The sequence below is a fragment of the Mya arenaria genome, chromosome 5, assembly GCF_026914265.1.
Source record: "Mya arenaria isolate MELC-2E11 chromosome 5, ASM2691426v1".
In the NCBI taxonomy this organism is placed as follows: Eukaryota; Metazoa; Mollusca; class Bivalvia; order Myida; family Myidae; genus Mya; species Mya arenaria.
Genome location: NC_069126.1, coordinates 35,254,584 through 35,274,709, shown reverse-complemented (window position 1 = coordinate 35,274,709; position 20,126 = coordinate 35,254,584). Strand labels below are relative to the sequence as shown.

General features: G+C 35.8%; 1 protein-coding gene across 2 annotated transcripts in view; it reads right to left on the bottom strand.

Annotated features, from left to right (window-relative positions):
- The window catches only part of LOC128235154 (dynein axonemal assembly factor 8-like), a 29,552-nt gene extending 11,158 nt beyond the window's left edge, over positions 1-18,394 (bottom strand). The window contains exons 1-16 of one of the 2 annotated variants that reach the window (XM_052949895.1): positions 18,260-18,394; positions 13,342-13,517; positions 12,354-12,489; positions 11,508-11,951; positions 10,261-10,353; positions 9,415-9,693; positions 8,619-8,753; positions 7,893-8,019; positions 5,403-5,543; positions 5,016-5,183; positions 4,276-4,411; positions 3,604-3,745; positions 2,729-2,967; positions 2,240-2,381; positions 1,009-1,941; positions 553-774 (exon numbers count right to left, since the gene is read on the bottom strand). In XM_052949895.1, the coding sequence (XP_052805855.1) occupies positions 553-774; positions 1,009-1,941; positions 2,240-2,381; positions 2,729-2,967; positions 3,604-3,745; positions 4,276-4,411; positions 5,016-5,183; positions 5,403-5,543; positions 7,893-8,019; positions 8,619-8,753; positions 9,415-9,693; positions 10,261-10,353; positions 11,508-11,951; positions 12,354-12,489; positions 13,342-13,517; positions 18,260-18,275 (3,529 nt within the window). In that variant the 5' untranslated portion in view covers positions 18,276-18,394. Of the gene's footprint in view, positions 1-552; positions 775-1,008; positions 1,942-2,239; positions 2,382-2,728; positions 2,968-3,603; positions 3,746-4,275; positions 4,412-5,015; positions 5,184-5,402; positions 5,544-7,892; positions 8,020-8,618; positions 8,754-9,414; positions 9,694-10,260; positions 10,354-11,507; positions 11,952-12,353; positions 12,490-13,341; positions 13,518-13,910; positions 13,983-18,259 lie in introns of those variants that run through there. The other variant, XM_052949896.1, reaches the window with a different exon arrangement.
- Between the last annotated feature and the right edge of the window lie 1,732 nt (positions 18,395-20,126).

Below are 20,126 nucleotides of genomic sequence, written 5' to 3'. Positions count from 1 at the left end.
CAATTGGTTTCATGTGCAAACTAGTTTGAAAAAAACCTGGACATTTATCCAAGATTTAAACAAAGCAGCTGGCCCCCGTTTCTCAAAAATTCTTAAGCGTAACTCACGTAAGTATCTTATTTCATCTAGCAAAATTACTTATTTAAATAAGATTTTTTAGCACAAAAGGTAGTTTATCTTATTTATCTCAAATTATATTTCCTATTAAAGCCTCAAGACCCTTGAAAGGGAGAATATAACACAATTTACACCAAATCAAAACTAGTGTGCTGAGCTTGATCCTGTTATAAGGTACTTAAGATTTTTCGAAAAATTTGAGCCTGATGGTAAAAACAAATCATTTTATATGTGAGACTTCAAAACTATTTTGAAATTCTGTCTAAATCTTCTGAGATTCAATTATTACTATGCCCTATACATTTGTTTCTACCTTTCCCATAATGCAAAGCCATCTTACTCACAAAGAAAATCCATCTTACCCAGAATGCAAAACCAACTTCAATTACCCATGATGCAATTCCACAATACCCAGAATGCAATTAAGAATCTTACCCATAATTCCCTGCAGGGTGAGTTGGACCATACAGTCCTCTACCAGACTGGCTGCACTGTGACTTGCATTCTCCTTGACTAGCTGTAGGATTGTGGATGGAAATGTTGACTCCTCCCATTGCCCCTCCCCCTGCCGGTCAACATGACCCGCCAGGCTAGCATCATAGGATTCAGCAGCCAGCGATCCTGGACAGAAAGTCTGTAGACCTTTGCCTGCTATACCTAAATAATAAAAACCACTTCTAAATTTATTTTTTTCTTCAATGAAAAAAAAGCACAATGAAAAAAGGGAAGGATTAAGTGAGAGTTTTATCACATGACAACTTTTGTCCAACATATTAAATACAATAACACATCACATGGTGAAAATGTTCAGCACGTTTTCAACTGATGTCAGAGTATCATATTATTTGATCATATACTAGAGTATTTATAAAAATATTTCATAATCCTTACCTAAAGCAGCAGCTTTCTTGCTGGACAATCTAGACCTACGGACCCCCGTCACCTGGAACCCTCGCCTCTGACATGAAGCCAGAACTATTCCAAAACACTTGGGTGGCACCAATGGGGAAATCACAAGCATAATCTCACTTTTTGTTGTAGACGTCAAAGTTGCTAGTGGTCTATGCACAGTACTATCTATATCTTTTTTACTCTTATTTGAGCTATCTTTAGTGCCCTCAGCAAAACTCACTTTCTTGCCCCTACGACCCTTTGGGCTACCACTTCTCAGATTGTCTTTCTTCGTGTATGGAGTTCCGACATCAATAACATTTCCTGGCGGCACTCTGCCTCCGAACCAGCGCACAATCTCCTGGTGAACCCTAGCTGCCGTCCGAGGACAAAACAGGAGACATTCTTCCCTTGAGTCCCCACCATACAGTGCACAAAGGGAGTTTGGGTCGGTACGCCGGGCCAGGACCGGGTCTGAGGGCCCAACTGCGTCTAGCCACACTGATCGAGCAGAAGTTCCACGAATACAAAGAGCAAGCACAGCCCCAACATTATTCAATATGTCTATTTCTGGCATCACAGAGGCATTGTCTGCTTTAGGCACATTCATTTGTTCAGGGGACGGATAAACTAACCTTATGGCTGATAAATCGAAACCTAACTGTAAAACCCTGTTAAATATGCCCATAACTGAGGAAGGATCTTGATAGATCTTCTTGTAAATGAGAGATAAAGTGTTCTGTGTGTCAAAGTTGACACCGTTATCATGTAAATCCTGGTCAGAGCGGGTTTCATCACTGTCAACCGTCTGCCAGAAGAAACCAACTGATGTGTTGAAAACCTTGGCCGCTGCCTGTGGGTCCGGATGAACGTGGATAAAGGTGGACAGGGGCTTCGTTGTGATATTGGGGAGTGGGGGGCTGTACACATACCCTTGAATATAAAATGGTTTTATGTATATTTTCACTTTCACATGATGAAGACTGTAAAGGTATGATAAAGAAATATTATGACACATTTTTTAAATTTGTCATCGTCTTTTTAAAAATTAACAGAGGTTCATTCAGAGAAGTTCATTTTTATTTTTTTATTTTCAAAAAGGGGAAATTTAAACTGAAGATAACATTAACAGATTTTCATTCCATGTATTGGTTTAAAAGCTATAAATGTTCGTAATTTGGAGCTTTACTGTTTGAAAAAGTAACATTAACTCATGACCCCTTCAGGTTACCTGGTGTTCCATCCTCATGGCCAGGGGCGACCTCCATGGAGACAAGGTTCTGTAACCAGGGACAGACGGAGTGGAGCGAGTTAACAGACAGGTATTTCTGTAAGTGCTGCTGGAACGCCCCGCCCACACTGCTTTCAGACTTCTGAAGCCATGATAAATAATTTATATGTAATGTCTAGTGATTGCGAAACTTCACTTGGAAGTATCTGTGCATTTCTGTCATTTCTTGAGAAGGGTTTTTAAAGGCCAATTCTTCTAAATCAGGACGTTTGGTAATTAAATTGATATCATGAATTACTTCTGAAGTTTTAAGAGTTTGAATGCATATAAAAACCACTTGAGAGTGAATTTAAACAAACTTTAATTGATATCCTTATAGCATGGCCAATAATCATATGGTTTTTTTTATAAATAATTTAAGATGTTACAGTTGATTTTCAATAAATTGCCAAATGACAGACCCTGGGTCTGCCAGAACTGATAAGATACCTTATTTTTCTTGGCCTTGGTTGGCACACTCTTAGCGTCAAACTGCTCCACAGGCGTTACAGCAACCATGAGGCAGAGCTGGTTGTCAAGGAGACCTTGCTGCAGGCCGACCACGTAGAACGGAAGCATCCAGGGGACCATGGGTCCGTCAGCCACACCCTTGAGGAATGTGAAGTCCTGTGGCACAAGAGCCAGCAGCCAGGTCAGTAGGGTTGTGTAGCTCGCTGACAGACCACAACCTGAAGAGTAATAGATTAATTTAGAACAATACATGAACATTTATAAACATATGATAGATAAACAATGAACATAAAAATAATGTGAAAATACAATAAAAGCCATTTTGTTTTGCCTCTTATTGTTGTTTCTTATGCAAATTAAAAAAAGAAACCTTCAATAAAATGTTGTCGAAAATGAATAAACAGTGTAAAATAATATGAAATAAATGACTAAAGCGATTTCCATGACTATCGAACTTGATCAAGATATTATGGTCACAAACATGTGTTTAAAGTTTGGTGAGGATTGGACAAACGGTTTTCAAGAATTAGATCGGAAACAATCTTCGGGACGTACGTACGTACGTACGTACATACGTACGTACGTACGTACGTACGTACGTACGTATGGACAAGGGCAACCCTATATGCCGCCACTTTGTGGGGGCATAAACATAGCTTACCTAAAAAAAAATTGTTGTTATAACTTAAAAGTATAAAATTAAGTATTAGTATTCAAACTTTAATCAATACCAAGTACACAGTTAAAAACTACAGTATCTTTAAAAAGTACACGATATCAATATATACAGACTCGTCAGGAATCCTTGTAATAAATGCAAAGCAAACATCAGTAGAACCAAAGTTTAAACCAACCTGTGTCAACGCTCTTGTTACCACTGCCTCTGTGTAGGACAATCTCGCCATTCGAGGACAAATGGATGGTCAGAAGAACGCAGTCCGTGTCCTGTGACATCACTGGTGGTAGATTCCTGGGGGCTGATTCATATGATGCCTCCTGATAGAAGATACATTCATTATGATAATGAAGATGCTCACCTAATTGGCTTGCCCAGACTATTACAACCAAAGTTTTGTATACATCAAAAGGATGTTGAATCAGTCGTAGCAGAAACATTGTTTCTATATAAAAATTAAGGAACACATTTTCACTGCCCTTAAAAGAACTAAGGCTTTGATGTTTTGGTACTCTGAAGTTGATTTTAATCCACCTAAAGACTGCAGTTTACTTTCTCTTAACTAAGATTAAAGTATAATTTGTTTCACATAAGATAGGAGTATTATTTGTTTCACATAATACTGAAGTATAATTTGCTTCACATATATCTGTGAAGCAGAATTTCTTGAATATAAGACAAAAAAATATTCAACTAAGACTGAAAAATAATTTGTTTACCTTTAGGCCTATTGAAGACTTAAGTAGTATTTATTTTATCTATGATTCAAGTTCTAAACTTTTAACCAAACTCTCATTTTTTTAACATTTCCTTCAAATGACTGAAACTATAAGCAAGCACCAATACAGACCAGGTCAAATACAGTGGGTGTGGCCTCTGCTGGGTCTTGTCGGCCACTGATAGAGGCTGTAGGTCGCAGGGCCTCAAGACGCTTCTGTAGACGAAGCTTCGCCTGACGTTCGGATTCATGCTGTTCACGTAGCTTCCTGTAGAACACAGACAACAGATATTAATGATAGTTGTTGTGTTATTGACATAAAATACCATTAGGGCTTTCCAATTAAACATACAGCCCCCCCCAGGCAGCCAAATGATGACATTCTCTCCGATTTTCTTTATTACCTATTTACATGAAATAAAATCTAAAGTGCCTTCCTGTAGAGGGTTGTATGCTTAAAAGGAATAGCCCTTAGGCTACAACCCTAACAAGCAACTAAGTTCAACTGAATTATAATGTGAGACTAAAAAACACAGAAAAATCAGACCTAGAACTATAGCTTGTAATATTTTAAATATGACTGTGTCATGAACTAAAGAATGTGTTTTCATAAGTTTATATAATCTAAGATAATAAAAGTGTTTAAGTTGAAAATATCAGTGAGCATTCTAGAACTTAAGATATTAAAGCAGTCATCGAAATTAGACTTTTGGATGGACAAGCCAGAATTTTAATACTATTGCTTCTCATCAATTTTTTTAACAAGCTCTGCTATATAAAATAAGAATTTGAGCAAGTCAGGAAGACATTTTACCAGTGCAGGGCTTGTGTTAATTTCGACCACTGTTAAAGTCAGAAAATATTTGGCCTACCTGATTGTCTCAGCCTGTCTGTCCCTGTCAATCTCTTGTTGTGACCTCTGCTGTGATGGGTGGGTCTGAGCGGGAGAGGGGGAGGTCACCCCTCCCTCTGTTGGGGGCCTTGGTTCATTACGGCTAGCCATCCCTGACATATTGATCACACGGGGAGGGGGCCGATGCCTAAAAGAAGTGACAGGTTTAATACACAAGGACAAAATGATAAATGTTGGTGTAGGTTGATTTTACCACACCACTGACCTATCCATGGGCATCGGCCCTAGTAGAATATCAGTCTTGTAAGGTTGTTGGGCGTAGTTTTATCGCGGTCAGTGCATGCATTTAACACACAGGTGAATTTCAATATATTAAATTAAAAATATTTAATCCTTAAATACATACAGCGGTGGTTTATCTGTGTTAGTGTAAGTCTGTTTGTTTGTACGGGCGTTGTTGAAATTGTGTTGCTTGAACTGGCGTCTCTGCTGTCTCCAGTCCTCAGGGTCTTCCTCTTCCTCCGAATCACTGTCCACATACACTGGCCTGCAGGTACACACAAGTATCTCAGTTATTCCATATGATTTAACATTGTCCTTAATTTTATATCGCTAAGAGCTGCAGGAACACACAAATATATATAAATCAGTCATACACATATAATTTAACATTGCCCTTAGTTTTATGTCTCTAAGAGTTGCAGGAACACACAAATATATATACATCAGTCATACATATATAATTTAACATTGCCCTTAGTTTTATGTCTCTAAGAGTTGCAGGAACACACAAATATATATTAGGGATGCAAACGAATATTCTAATATTCGAATATTCGATCAAACATTTGGTATTCGAATGGCAAAATCGGTATTCGAATATTCGAAAAAAAATGTTGAATAAATAAAATAAAAAAACCTTTGACCTACAAGGCTGCAATTGTGTATTTAGTTCTTTTGTCATGTTTTTACAATGATTGGCCCCTAATGCCAGAGGTGTGAATGTGATGACAATGCACTAAACACGCGTCATATGTCATTTAGGGACATATCGCCGGGTGCTATAAAAAGTCCCTGTAATTTTACAACTTGCTATTGGACAAGTGACACCAATGCCTTTGCCAATTAAGGATTTAAGGAAACGGCCTTCACACTAATGCGCTGTCTTGGTTGCAGATTAAGCTATGCAACATTGCTCAAATGATACTATGTATGGCATTTGCTACAATAATGCAGATACATGTGCTGTTAACTGTTTTCCATGTTTCGATGCACCGTTCTTGCTTTGAAATGTTACTGTATAGTATAGCGTTTTAGGATATATTGCCCCTATTGATGTAGAAGAATCAAATTCATATATGTTTCGAGTTGGTTTGGTATATAAGGTAGAGGTCTATCCCAGAACGAGACTGCTCGTCCTACGGAAAGACCCTCCATTGGCTCATTACGCCATATGATTAGGAATCCATCTAATTTCACATTGTTTCACAATATGAAGGCAGCGGAATTATTCGATTTTGATTTTTGATTGTTCATAATGAATTACCGTTTTCTATATAAAAATGGGGAATTTCAGAGACTCATATGGGGAAATCAGGGTCCGCCGCGCGTAGTTGCTACGAAAAAGAAGGATCAAAATGAATTGGCTATTACTGGCGAATGATAATAATAGTTTAATACAACTTTGAAAAGATGTATTTTGGTTATCGAATATTCGAATATTCGATCGAAAGAATTACCGAATATTCGAATATCAATTTTGCCATTCGTTTGCATCTCTAATATATATACATCAGTCATACACATATAATTTAAAACATTGCCCTTAGTTTTATGTCTCTAAGAGTTGCAGGAACACACAAATATATATACATCAGTCATACACATATAATTTAACATTGCCCTTAGTTTTATGTCTCTAAGAGTTGCAGGAACACACAAATATATATACATCAGTCATACACATATAATTTAACATTGCCCTTAGTTTTATGTCTCTAAGAGTTGCAGGAACACACAAATATATATACATCAGTCATACACATATAATTTAACATTGCCCTTAGTTGTATATCACTAAGAGCTGCAGGAACACACAAATATCTCAGTCGTCACATAATTATAATCTAGCATTGTCCTTATTTTTATGCACTCACAAATACAAAGGCTGTCTATGTAAATCATAAAATTTATACTTCCTACCTATATATGATATACAAGTACACTGAAACTTACAAGATGTGATCAGCAATCATTACCAGTTATTGGAAGCTGTTTACCACACATGAATAACAATGAATATGCATAGCATGTATCCAAGTATTTTGTGCATGGCAGACTAACTTTTTCTGATGACTTTTTTGGGGAAATGAATTATTCATGACCACCTGGGAAATTATGTAACAATATTCTCTAAAGATTTGTTTAAAGGCAAGTCATTAACATCCTACATTATACATCAGAGAATAAAATGCTATTAACTAAACAGTACATGACATACCGGTATGAGGGGAACCTAATATTTCTCCAACTTGATTTCATAGACTAGCATTATCGATGTGTAAGGTTCCTCAGGCTGTCTACTTCACTCAAAGGAATTTCTTTTTCTCAGGACATAATTCTTCTAAGGACTTAGATTTTCAATAGACCTACATGCAAATTTTCTCTGAACCTTAATTTTTTCAGAAGGTACTTTTCTTCGGAAATACAGGTACTTTTTCTTTGAAACATGAAATATTTGTTCCCTCATGTCCTTTTATTGCATAGGACCTGCTTTTACTCCGAACCTTCACCTATATTTTTACAGAACTTAATATTTCTCCAGACATTCAGGTACTTTTTTCTTTGGAACATACAATATAAATGCCCTCAGGATCTACTTTTGCTCAGGACCTACTTTTTCTCTGACTGGATGCCGAGGACCTGCTGCACTCTCTCAATGTTCATCTGCTGTTCCTGGCGAACCTGTTCAAAGTTTCGGAGGTCAATAAACACCGTTGGCTCCTTGTTGCCTTTCAGGACATCTGAAATATAGCATGTGATTCATCTCAGTGGTTGACTTTTTAAGATAAAAAGAACCAAAATTTTTATTTTTTTTATTTTTTTATTGCATATATGTATAATATCTATAGATTATACATTAACTGGATAACTTCCAAACCATAATGTTGCAAAGCTTTTTACTACAGATATTGGGGCTATCTATTCAACGATAGTATCATATGATCAATTTTTTAATAAAAATGTTATTGGTTGAAACAAATAAACAACATATATTTTGAAACAAAACATTTGGCTAGAAATGATACTCTGCTAATTTAGATTAACTAACTTCAGACACTGGTTTAGAATTCAGTTGAAAATTTTAATCTTACGACATTTTCTCATACGATCGTTGACAAGATGGTCTCACTAGCTTTTATGAGTGAAATAAGACAAGGATGTGTCTTAAGTAGTACCAACTACATTGTGTGTGAAACATGCAATCATTCTACAGTAAATGTTCAGCATTTCACATTGATCAAAATCAACAGATAAGAAAAGCTGAGACTGGTCTAGTTTTGCTTTGATTTTTTTCATGTCCCGAATTGAAGTGTCATTCTTATTCGTTCAGTATTTTTACCTGTTATTGAGTTAGCAGGCCTGGACTGGGGAAGTGGCGAGGCAGTTTTTGGTGGCACCCGAGGTGTGATGACTCTAAGTGGCTCACTTGTATTGCTTGTACTTGTGCCACAGGAAGCTATCTGCTTCTTAGGTGCTAGAAAAGATTGAACAATTCTAATGAAAATACAATATAGGAATGTCAGGATTTAATAATAATCTTGCTACAATTTTGAAAAGGTCATCAAAAATGATAGATTCTGTTGTTCATGACATTGTTCTAAATTAAAAGTAAATTTAGGCTCAAGCACACAAAAATACTTAAGTCAAATCACAATATTAATCTCAACTCATAACTGCTAAACTTAAATAAATTGTAAACTACGTGGTACTTCAGTTAGTAAGTTTCAACGCATTGTGCACATTGATGCCAAGTTTATGTCAGTTTTCGACAATTTTCTTCTTTTTTTCGCTATTTTATCATACGTGAGACAGCCCCTTTAAGTGTTTTCATGACATTTGAGCCAGGCCTTCTGGTGATAAATACATATTAGACAAGAGCACTACGAACAGTTGCCAAGGCTTGTCATTTTTTCTCAGTACATCAAAAAGCATACATTTAACCCAGGTCCTTTTTTGGTTAGAGTTTTGCGACTTGCTACATATAGCCACATTGTCATTGTAAACAGCACTATCCTGAACATGTACTAATCTTTACTTTGCACAAAAACACATTTTACAGCACAGTAGCTGACCAGGTGTAAGAATTTAAACAAATTTGCCTTATCTTGATTAGACTTCCCAGTATTAGCACTGACCTGTCTGAGGAGGCTCAACCTTGATGGCCCACTTCTCTTCTTCCTCTAAGGCCTTGACCATGACATCTGTGACCTTGACCCCTATGGGACTCTCCTCGACATTGGGACCTTCCGTCTTGGACCTGTTGTTGTTCGAGTTGTCTACGTTGTTGAAGTTTTCGGTGTTTTTCCTTCGTGCTCCCGTGCTTGGGTCAATATCACCCAGATCAGCCCCGTACTGAGACATTGTAAGCTGGGCTAGCTTCTGAATCAGGGTAAGACCGCCAGTCTGTGGTTTGCCTACGAAAAGACAATCAAAAGGTTACTAGAAATCACTAGCAATTATTTGGATAAGCTATTCAATAATTTACCCGACAGAAACTTGTCTCATCATCAAATAGTTATTATTTGTTTCGTATTCTTTGACTATATCTCTTACAAATAAGAAATACAAATGATTTTTTTTTAAATATGTGGTTCGACCATTGAAAAGAGCTGGGTACATTGTTAACAGATAGGGCAAAAACTATAGGTTGCCATAAAGTACAAAAAAGGTGAAAAGAAAAGAGTAATATATAATTAAATATGAAACCGTTAACTTCTTTTCAACACAGTTTATTGGGAAAGTATTTGGACATCAATGTCAAGTGCAAGAATGTGTTTATTTGGTTTGTTTTATGACTTTAAATTTCAGGTTTTTGAGCAAGGGTTGAAGACAATCTTGAATACCTGCTTTTTAAATGTATAAATATATCTGAAATAAAAAGAATATTAACCATTTCTGGTCAGTACGGCCATCTATGGGCAAAACGTGGTATAAAGGAATTAACACTTGAGTAACAAGAGGAGACATCATGCTGGTCATACCTGTATTTTTTGTAGCTGCAGGCTCACCCCAGGCCTGTCTCGGGGCCGGTGCAGTGGACCGCCTCTCACTCTCTACATTCTGCAGCAAAGCATCTGGAAACAAAAATGAGATGATACACTCAATATCTAAATTTCAGACATTTTTATACTGTAATCTAAATTTTGATCCCTCAACTTTCAATGCCTTACTGTTAGTTTAAACATTAATCATTTTCAATGCATACACTGTTTGGTTGTTGTATATCAGTATGATTCTGCAAAAGAAATTGTTGTTTTCCAAAATTCACTATAAATGCATATTCAGTATACTGTGAAATCATTAATGTTCGTGGGGCATTAATGTTCATGGTTTTCGTGGGTTGGGTGATCCACGAATTCAAGATCCCACGAAATATTGACCCTTTATTCCCTTTTTCAATTGCCATGTTATGTACATACTCTAGTTTATTTGTTACAGAGGCCGCAGTATACAACGTAAATATCCGTCTGTATATCTTACTATCATTGTTTTGTTAATATATTATATCAGCCTTTAATAAATAATAAACCAAATCTTTTTAATTTGTTTAATCATTTTAATGTGTTTTTATGAACCAAATGACAGAAGCACGTGCTTTTACATGTGCTGTTCATGAAAATCTCAAGGTTGACAAAATATGAGTGACGAGTGTCGGATCTCGATTTTATTTCTTTAATGAAATAATTAATCGATTACATTAGAGGTTACTGAGCACCCAATGTGACAATGTACAAAACAAAGCGTTTAATATACTTATTAAACAAAAACGTGTGAATAAATATTGAAATGAGATGATATTCAAAAGTAATTGAATTTGTAAACATCAGCTATCTTTAGGGATTGTTTACTCATCTTCTCGGTGTTTTCACAGTTTGCAAAATTCTTAATTGGCATTCAATGGCTTCGTCTATCTGTATTAAGGATCAGGGTACATCTTCTTTTATGACCTAAATTTCCAATTAAATCTATAATTGACATGGATATATGCCCTAATTGGCATGTCGTACCACTTTAGCGAGTGTCATAAATCGAGTGACGAAGACAACAGAAATTGCGGGCCAGCGCGTGGAATGCAGTCGATCTAGGACGACCCACGAAATTGTAATTTTTCGGCAAACCACGAAATTTCATGCCAACGAATATAAAAGATTTCACAGTATTAAAATATGTTTTAAAACTATTTTCTGCAAGAGAAAAACCTACAGTAAGATTATCTTTGTTTGCTTACCTATGTCAATATTTTCGAGGGCTGATATAGAGAGGACAGGAGCTCGAGGAGAGATGAGACTCGTTGCCATCTCTCTATCTTTATTCCTCTTCTCTTCACGACTCAGCTGACGCCGAATCCCTTTATCATCCAAACCATTCAAGCTCAAACCTTCAGAATCAGCCTCTCTGTTATCAACTGTGTTGTTGTCAAATGACACATTCTTAACATTTTTGTCCAGTTTGTTTTCAACTCTTTCACTGTCACCAAGTTCACTATTTTTGTCCCTGGGTGAGCTGGGAATATCACCCCATGTAGAAACTGAGGCATCCTGCTTATTCTTGTCTACGCCCTTAGACGTGGGAACATCTGCCCAGGATGAAACAGTGGGTGGGGTAAGGCTTACACCGCTCCTTTGTAGAGCGAAGGCAAGGTCATTGTCATAGAATTCAAAAGCTGAGTTATCTGTAAAGAGATGGTTTATAATTATTATCAAGTGTGTTTACAGCTATCAATGCAAAAAACTGCCATGGTTCCTGGATTTGGCATAAGAGGGGGCACAACTTTGGACATGCACCTTTTCTCACAGTAATATATGATATAAACATGGTAAGGGGGGTGGGGATTAAACTTTCAATCTGATATGGTGCATTCTTGTGTATGTAAGATGCTAATACCCTGATAAAACCATTAAACAATGCAAATTACATGAACTTTTAAATCTCAGATCTATTACTTTTTAAACAGTCCAGAAACAAATTTCTATCAAATCATAGCAACATCAATTTCAAATATTTCAAGCAAGCCAGGCAAACCCTTTATCAGGCTTGTACTTACTTTGGCCACCTGGACTGGAACTTTGGTTACCTTTATTACTGGAGAGTTCGGGAAGCTCGAGCATGGATTCACTTCCCTGGCTTGTGTCGAGGTCCTTGTCCTCTTCCAGTGTTTTCATTGGATGATTAAAGGTCAGTGGGGTCACATCTTCCCCGTCAGAGTCAACCTGTATATGGAATGTATAGGATCCTGTAGAAAGGTGTACCACAATTCAAGCAGCCTGAGCCAAATGACATTAGGTTAGAAAATCTCTAAGCCCATAATTTCAGAATGTACAATGCGAAAAAAAGGTCCTTCAACCAGGCCTGTCATGGTACAATATATCTAGAGGTAGGACTTTAGTCCCAAGAGCTATTTTCAGGTTAGGGACCCCCATTTCAAACTTTCTGTAAATTGCGGGAACTCAAAAATCAACGTAAAGGGATAAGAAGCTGCCAAATAAGAAACCAATAAAAATTACCAGAGACCCCCTTTTGTCCCTCCAGCTGAATATTCCTATGTAAACCCTGTATATGCCCACAAAATTTTTTGCCAGTCTTAGGCAAACTGGATTCTTCATTTTGCACACTGGAATGTTAGCTGAGTTATGCAGTCAGTCAATTCAAACAAGAAACAGGAGTGCTTCGGAACAAATGCCATTGCTTGTCGATTATTTTTAAGTAGAAAAAAGTGCATAACCCAACATTAATTAAAACTAAAGCACACATATGTATTATCCCTTGGAACATGTGTACCATGTTTCAGTTGAATATCTTTAAATGATTGTGAGTTATAGCCAATGTTAAAGTTTAGGTATGCTGGCAAAGCCATTGCAGACAACAACGAGGTTCATGGTTAGCCTATGACAATACCTCTACAAGCTAAAAATGTGGCTTATCTCTGACACACATTTAAAAGATCAGAACTTGGTTTTGATGGTCATGTCAATGTTAGTAGATCTTTAAGCATTTAAGAAAAAATTAGGTCACTGAGACTTCCTGTGAGATTTTTAGTTCATGAAATGAGTTTATCAACATACATCAGAAAGATCAAAGTCAATATTTGGCAGTTTCTCCTCAACTTCAGCGAATATCTTATCCAGTTTAGGTTTCAGCTCAAAAGGCAGGCCTGTAGGTATATCATCTTCCACTCCGTCAACCGGGAATTTCCCTTTCTCCCCCGTCTGTTGTTTGTGCTGGGACATCTTTTTGGCCCCTGCAACACAGAAAAATAATTTTTGGACAATGCATGTATAAACAATGCCTATGGTATATTGATGTATATCTAGCATGCAAATCAGTAATAAAGGGTGGTAGGGGCTGTTGCCGGTGGTGCTGGTGCTGGTGGTGGTGGTGGTGCTGCTGCTGCTGCTGCTGCTGCTGATGATGATGATGATGATGAAAAAATGTTACCATTTGATAAGTACAGTTACAAGAAACAAAATATGATGAATGCAGTAAAGACACATTAATAATGCAGTAGAATGTTTGAAAAAGTTTAGCTGTTATTTACTAAAGAAGCTTCACTTCATACTTATAAGATTATAAATGACTTGATGTGTTATGAGCTGATAAATCAAACCTATATTATGCAATCATTAAATCTTACTGTCTTCAACTGTTTATAAAGATTGAAAAGTCCATCCAAGGCACGATTACTGTTCTTCTTTTTATATAAAACATAACTTATTATTTGAATGATTTCTTCAACCTTGAGCAAGTTAAATCTTTCCATAACAAAATTGTTCTGGTTATGCAATTAGCCAGGTACCGGGTACATGTATTTTTCTGTCAAATTGCCAAAGAAATGCTAATAGACATTAAATTTATCAATAAAATATAAAAGCAAAATTTAGAACACATACATGTTATATCTATACTTAATCAAACATATCAGGGTATTTTTTTAATCTAGATACACTGATAAAGCAAATGCCAAATCATGCCGTGTTTTGATGTCACTTGTTTTTTTCAAATTGAATGAAATTCATATGAAGAAAAAATATATTGAGCAGTTCTGCAGGGCTTTAACTAATAAGTTATGGAAGGGTGCTGCACTCTGTCCTTTTTTCAGAGCACTCTGCTGCCCTCATGGAGGCAAGCCTATATGCCCTTCTGTGTTCATAGAATTGAATGCTTAAAATAGTTTATCTAATATTTTTTGTTTTGCTAAAAACTAATAAAATTATTAAAAATGCATACAAACTTAACGTACATGGCAGTTGTAACCAAAAATTACTTGAATTAAACACAAGTTCTTATATTTTTCTGTCAAATTCACAACATTTAAGGGCTTCACAGCCCACTACAATGAGCCCTTTTCAGTCTGTAGCACCCTCCTCTTATTAAAACCTGGCTAAAACACTAGGTTTTTAAACATTCAACATAGCTGTAGACTGTTTCCAGTCATTAAATTTATAGAGTCTGAGTCCTAACAATAAGAATTGTGCTTGGCACCACCATTTTTAAGGCCCTGCTATATACTGTGAAATCATTAATTTTCGTGGGGCATTAATGTTCGTGGTTTTCGTGGGTTGGGTGATCCACGAAATCAAGATCCCACGAAATATAGACCCTTTATTCACTTTTTCAATTGCCATGTTATGTACATACTCTAGATAGTTTATTCGTTACAGAGGCCGCAGTATACATCGTTAATATCCGTCACTGTATATCTTACTATCATTTTTGTTAATATATTATATCTGCCTTATTTATAATAAACCAAATCATTTTAATGCGTTTTAATGAATCAAATGGCAGAAGCATGTTCCTAAATATGTGCTGTTCATGAAAATCTCTAGGTTTACAAGATGTGAGTGATGAGTGTCGGTTCTCGATTTTTTTCTTTAATGAAATAATTAACCGATTACATTGGAGGTTACTGAGCACCCAACGTGACAATGTACAAAACAACGCGATCAATATACTTATTAAACAAAAACATGTTCATGAATATTGAATGAGATGATATTCAAAAGTGATTGATTTGGTAAACATCAGCTGTCTTTGGGGAATGTTTACTCAAATATACTGACCTTCTCTGTGTTTTCACAGTTTGTAAAATTCTAAATTGACATTCATTGACTTCGTCTATCTGTATTTAGGACCATGGTACATCTTCTTCAATGACCTTAATTTCCAATTAAATCGATAATTGACATGGATATATGCACTAATTGGCATGTCGTACCACTTTAAATAGCGAGTGTCATAAACCGAGTGACGTAGAAGACGGAAAACACAGCAAAAATGCAGTCGATCTAGGACGATCGCAGTTTCGATTATTTATTTTTTTCAAAAAAGAATAACCATGAATTCAAGTACCCACGAAATTGAAATTTTTTGGCAAACCATGAAAGTTCATGTCAACGAATATAAATGATTTCACAGTAAAACCCAGAAATTGAGCAAGCCTGGAAAGCATTTTACCATTGCAGATTTTGCGGGCTTGTGCTCATTTCCTCCACTTCAGTTGATGATTAAATTTTACTTTTAATGTTATGATACCATTGCAGAACAATAGTTCTAGGTAAAAACAATTCAAATGTACACTACCTATCACCCCTTTTTTTGCAGATTATGCTAATCGCCACGATTTTTCCTTACCGTGGAAGATATCTTTTTAATCTATTTTTCACTTTAGTGAATTGCACAAGGCGTTCATTTCTCTAATTTGCCCCGTGTCCCCCAATTTGAGTCGATGCTGTACAGGGCATTGCAAAAGTGTTTATGTACGGTTATTAAGGTAGCTGTTTTCAAATTTTTTGCAGGCTATTTCTTTGCTCCCCTCCTATAAATATAATTTAAGTCAGTTTTATTAAACTTGTACAAACTCGACCCGTAATCTACAAATCACTTGGTTGATACTCAAAATTTGATCCCTGAAAATTATGCTTTACAACTGTGAAAGTGTTCAGACTTCATTGTCACCTTATTAGAACTTATCTAAATTTCAAACTTGTGTGAATTTGAAAAATAATATATTAAATACAATGTATCGTATAATTATATGATACTTATTATTGGTGGTTTAAAATAGCTAGTGACGTTCAGGGGAATTTTCCACACAAAAAAGGCAGGAAGGCCTTTAGCCATGCACTGTGAACTTTGAATGTGTGTTTGACCCCCGTCACATTCACTGATTCAGTTGTGATTTTCTGAAAAACTTAATAAGTTATATACATAACAAATCACATTTAAACAAACACATTGTGCATGAATAACTTTTTAAATAAAAACTTAATTCAATTTTGTTTAAATAGTTTTGACACTTACAAAAACTTACAATAACCTCTGCTCTCCCAACAAAGATGAATGAAAAATGAAATTAAAAATACTGGTGCAAACACTTGGTAAAGGCCTGAAAGTCCTTTCACAGTTTTATTTTAGTATCAATTAAAGGTATGGTTCCTGTGACATGTCTGGAAAATAGGTAAAGTAGGTCGTTGCTGCAACTAGCTGTACTGGGAGTGGTTTTTGCACAATTTCCCCAAAAAGCCATTCATGCAAGGGCTTTTTCTGCCCATTTTGAGAAAAAGACCCTAGACATTTTGGGAAAATTTGCGTCGCTAATATGGCTAAATTGGGAAATTTACAGTTAAAAGAACAAGCTTTTCAGTCTCCTGCGAATGAAGAAATTATTAAATAAAAGTTTCTTTTCCCTTGACCTAAAACGGCTGAAATATCAATCCTGTGGGTGTAAATATCCATTGCAATAAATCATGACAGATTATATTTCATACTGATCTCTAAATGTGATGAAAATCAATGATTTCTGATTTCAATTATCCCTAAAACTCTACATCATAATATTATAACTTATTAGGATGTTGAATGAACGGGGACAGGTCAAAAGTTTTTCATAAAAAAACAAAACCAAAAACAACAACTATTGTTTGGGATTTTTTTCTGAAGATTGGGTAAAATTTCATGTATTTTGCTTTGGGAATGGGTCAGATAGTCGGAACCGTGGGTACCATAGAAAAAGCCATGGGACTCCCTTCATAGTTAAAACTGCTTTCAAAGATCTAACTTAAAAAAAAAAGCAAAACATATCCTATAAGGATTATCTCCATTTACTGATGTTGACATCAATGTTCTGATAGTTAACGTGACGCTTGAAGGTGGATGAAAGTTATAAATTAACTCTATAAATGTTTCGGGTTTGATCCCATTTTCTGTCAAGTTTCTAGATGGAAACATTATTGGACAACTACACTCAGATGGCATGAAGCCGTCACAGCGACTGCCATTTTTTTAAGTTCAATACAATGACTCAGCCCCATTCTAAAAATGGTGAAAAAATTAAAGTGTTTGATATAATAACTTAAACACAACCAAGGCCAGTGGTGGCTTTTAGTGTGTATAAATACTTTGTTTTTGTTTTGTTTTTCATTTTTAAGAATGGACTACCATTAGGTTGATTGTTCTAAACTTTGATAAAGTTAACAACATTGTTAATATCATCGTTGTTAACTTTCAATTATTAACTGCTCTGGTTAATGGATACACTTCTGATCTGCAGTATTTTCTAACAATTTTTGAGATTAAAGTTTTAGATGTAATTGTTTTATTTCAATAGAAGAGCACATCATCAAAAAGTTCACATTTCACATGCACACTTGCAGTGTACTGATTTATGCCACATACACATTTAACCTTTAGTCTTACAGTTACTGAGTTAGTAAGCTGCTGATTGTAGGTCATATTCTTACATGCTAATCTTCAACCTTGAAACACAACAACATTTTTTATATCAATAAAAACTAAACTATAAATAAGAAGCGTATTTGTATAAAATTCGTGTATGTCAATTTAATAGAATTCTTTTGGAAAAAAAGCCATAGCAATTATGTACACATTTTAACACTTCCGGTTGATGTCAAAACATGTCAGAGCGAACGCTGTTAATTTTTGAAATATAAAAACTTGCCTGAGATCGTGCATTATAATTACCTTTATTTTTGGTCATTTTATTTATCAATAATTCAGGATATAGCTTTATAATTCCTTTCTTCCATATCAAAAAAGGTATTTTACTATTTACTACACCAACTACTGTCGGTATTTATCCGGAAATTACGTCACGAGAAGAACGCTACGAGAATAGACCTGCAAAGAAAATAGGTTGAACACAACCATACTTTTAAATTACATGAAACAGCGATAGGGGGTCGTTGTAAGCATTTCTTAAAACTTAAAAGATTGTTTTTCGTTGGATTAAACTGGAAGCAAAAAATGTGAATATAAGCAATAAAAGCACACAGGGAACAACCGTGCTCTTATTAATCTTACTTGTTGTCTGCATGAATATAATTAGAAACAGCTTTTGTAAATACTTTCTCCAATTTGTAAACTATTTAAAACAATATGTTTTTATTTGCATACTGTATAATATATGTTTTGTTATGTTATGTATGTTTCTTGTTCATGTCGGAAAATAGCCCATTGAGGTAATTTATCTTGTTATCATATACCCGACTCTAAATAAAGTTTCTTTAATTGTCTCTAGTATTTTGTCCTATACACAACATTCGAACCATTTAGAAAAGGAACGAGTTTTTAACAAAATGTTATATTTCGACAAAAAACACCTTTGTGTTTGTCTTAATTTCAACTTGAGTTAAAACAACAACAACAAACAAGTGAATAGGGCAATTTTATGATATATTTTGCCACAACAATGGGGTACTACAATGGAATTTTGAGAAACTTAATAGCTAACTGCTTTATGCAAGTATTTTTATGCATCAACGCTGAATCCAAACAGGATGGAGGCGCACACAGACGATTAAGACAAACTGCAAATTTGATGCCTAAATCCCATCCCTGGAGCAAAAACCCGAGAGACGGCCTCACTGAACCTGTCAACCTTTCGGGGATCCTTCGCCTTTTAAAGTCCCGTGTACGCACGCCTTCTCCCCACCGCCAACGCCACCCCCTTCACAAAAATGCAATCGCACGCGCACACGCTCGCACACTCGCACGCACCCATGCACATACACAATCACACATTGGACAATGTTTAAGAGTGTTTCCTTTGTTTGAATCTTTATTTTAAATCCCTTATTTCAACGGAAACAAATGGGCGGAGCTTAACAGTTGAACATCTAGCATGCAGATAAATCACAACACTTTTCACTACACCGCCAGCTTAGTTTGGCAATCTTGTACACAACACTTACGTCACCCACTTCCTTAATTATTGAATTATTCACTACTAGCGCTTTAGTGCGAGTTTGACAATAACAATAACTCCGAAACAGTCTCTGAGTTTCCCTGCAGGATAGGGTCATTGTATTGTCATAATCAATGTGTAAGTGTCGTCACCGAAGTTATTTGTGGTGTAGTGAATAAAACTACGTTTGCTATAAATACATGAAAGCACTGAAAACACGGAAGCTGTAGGCGCGAGGAGCGTGTCATTACATAAGAATAGGTAATGCAAATTGATGAATTTTTAGTACGATTAGCTACATGTAGTTTCATGATGCATTTAGAAATTGATAAACTGATAAAGATTTGTTTTGAAAATAAAAGCATCAGGTAACTGATAATTATAGAAGTTTATAGATCAATGAAGTGTATCATGGTAATTTCAACTTTGGTGTCTTGTGAAGTTATGTGTCGCTCGTTGAGTCCCAATAATACACTGGCAACTACGCTGACAAGCCTAGAAGTCGAATATTTAACGAAGACCCAGTTTTAAGACACACTATTCTAACAGACATTTAACAAGAGACACACAACGACACAATTCAACAAAGAAATACTACACAATAGCCACTATTTCGCCTTGATAATTTTGTCTTTCATGTATCTA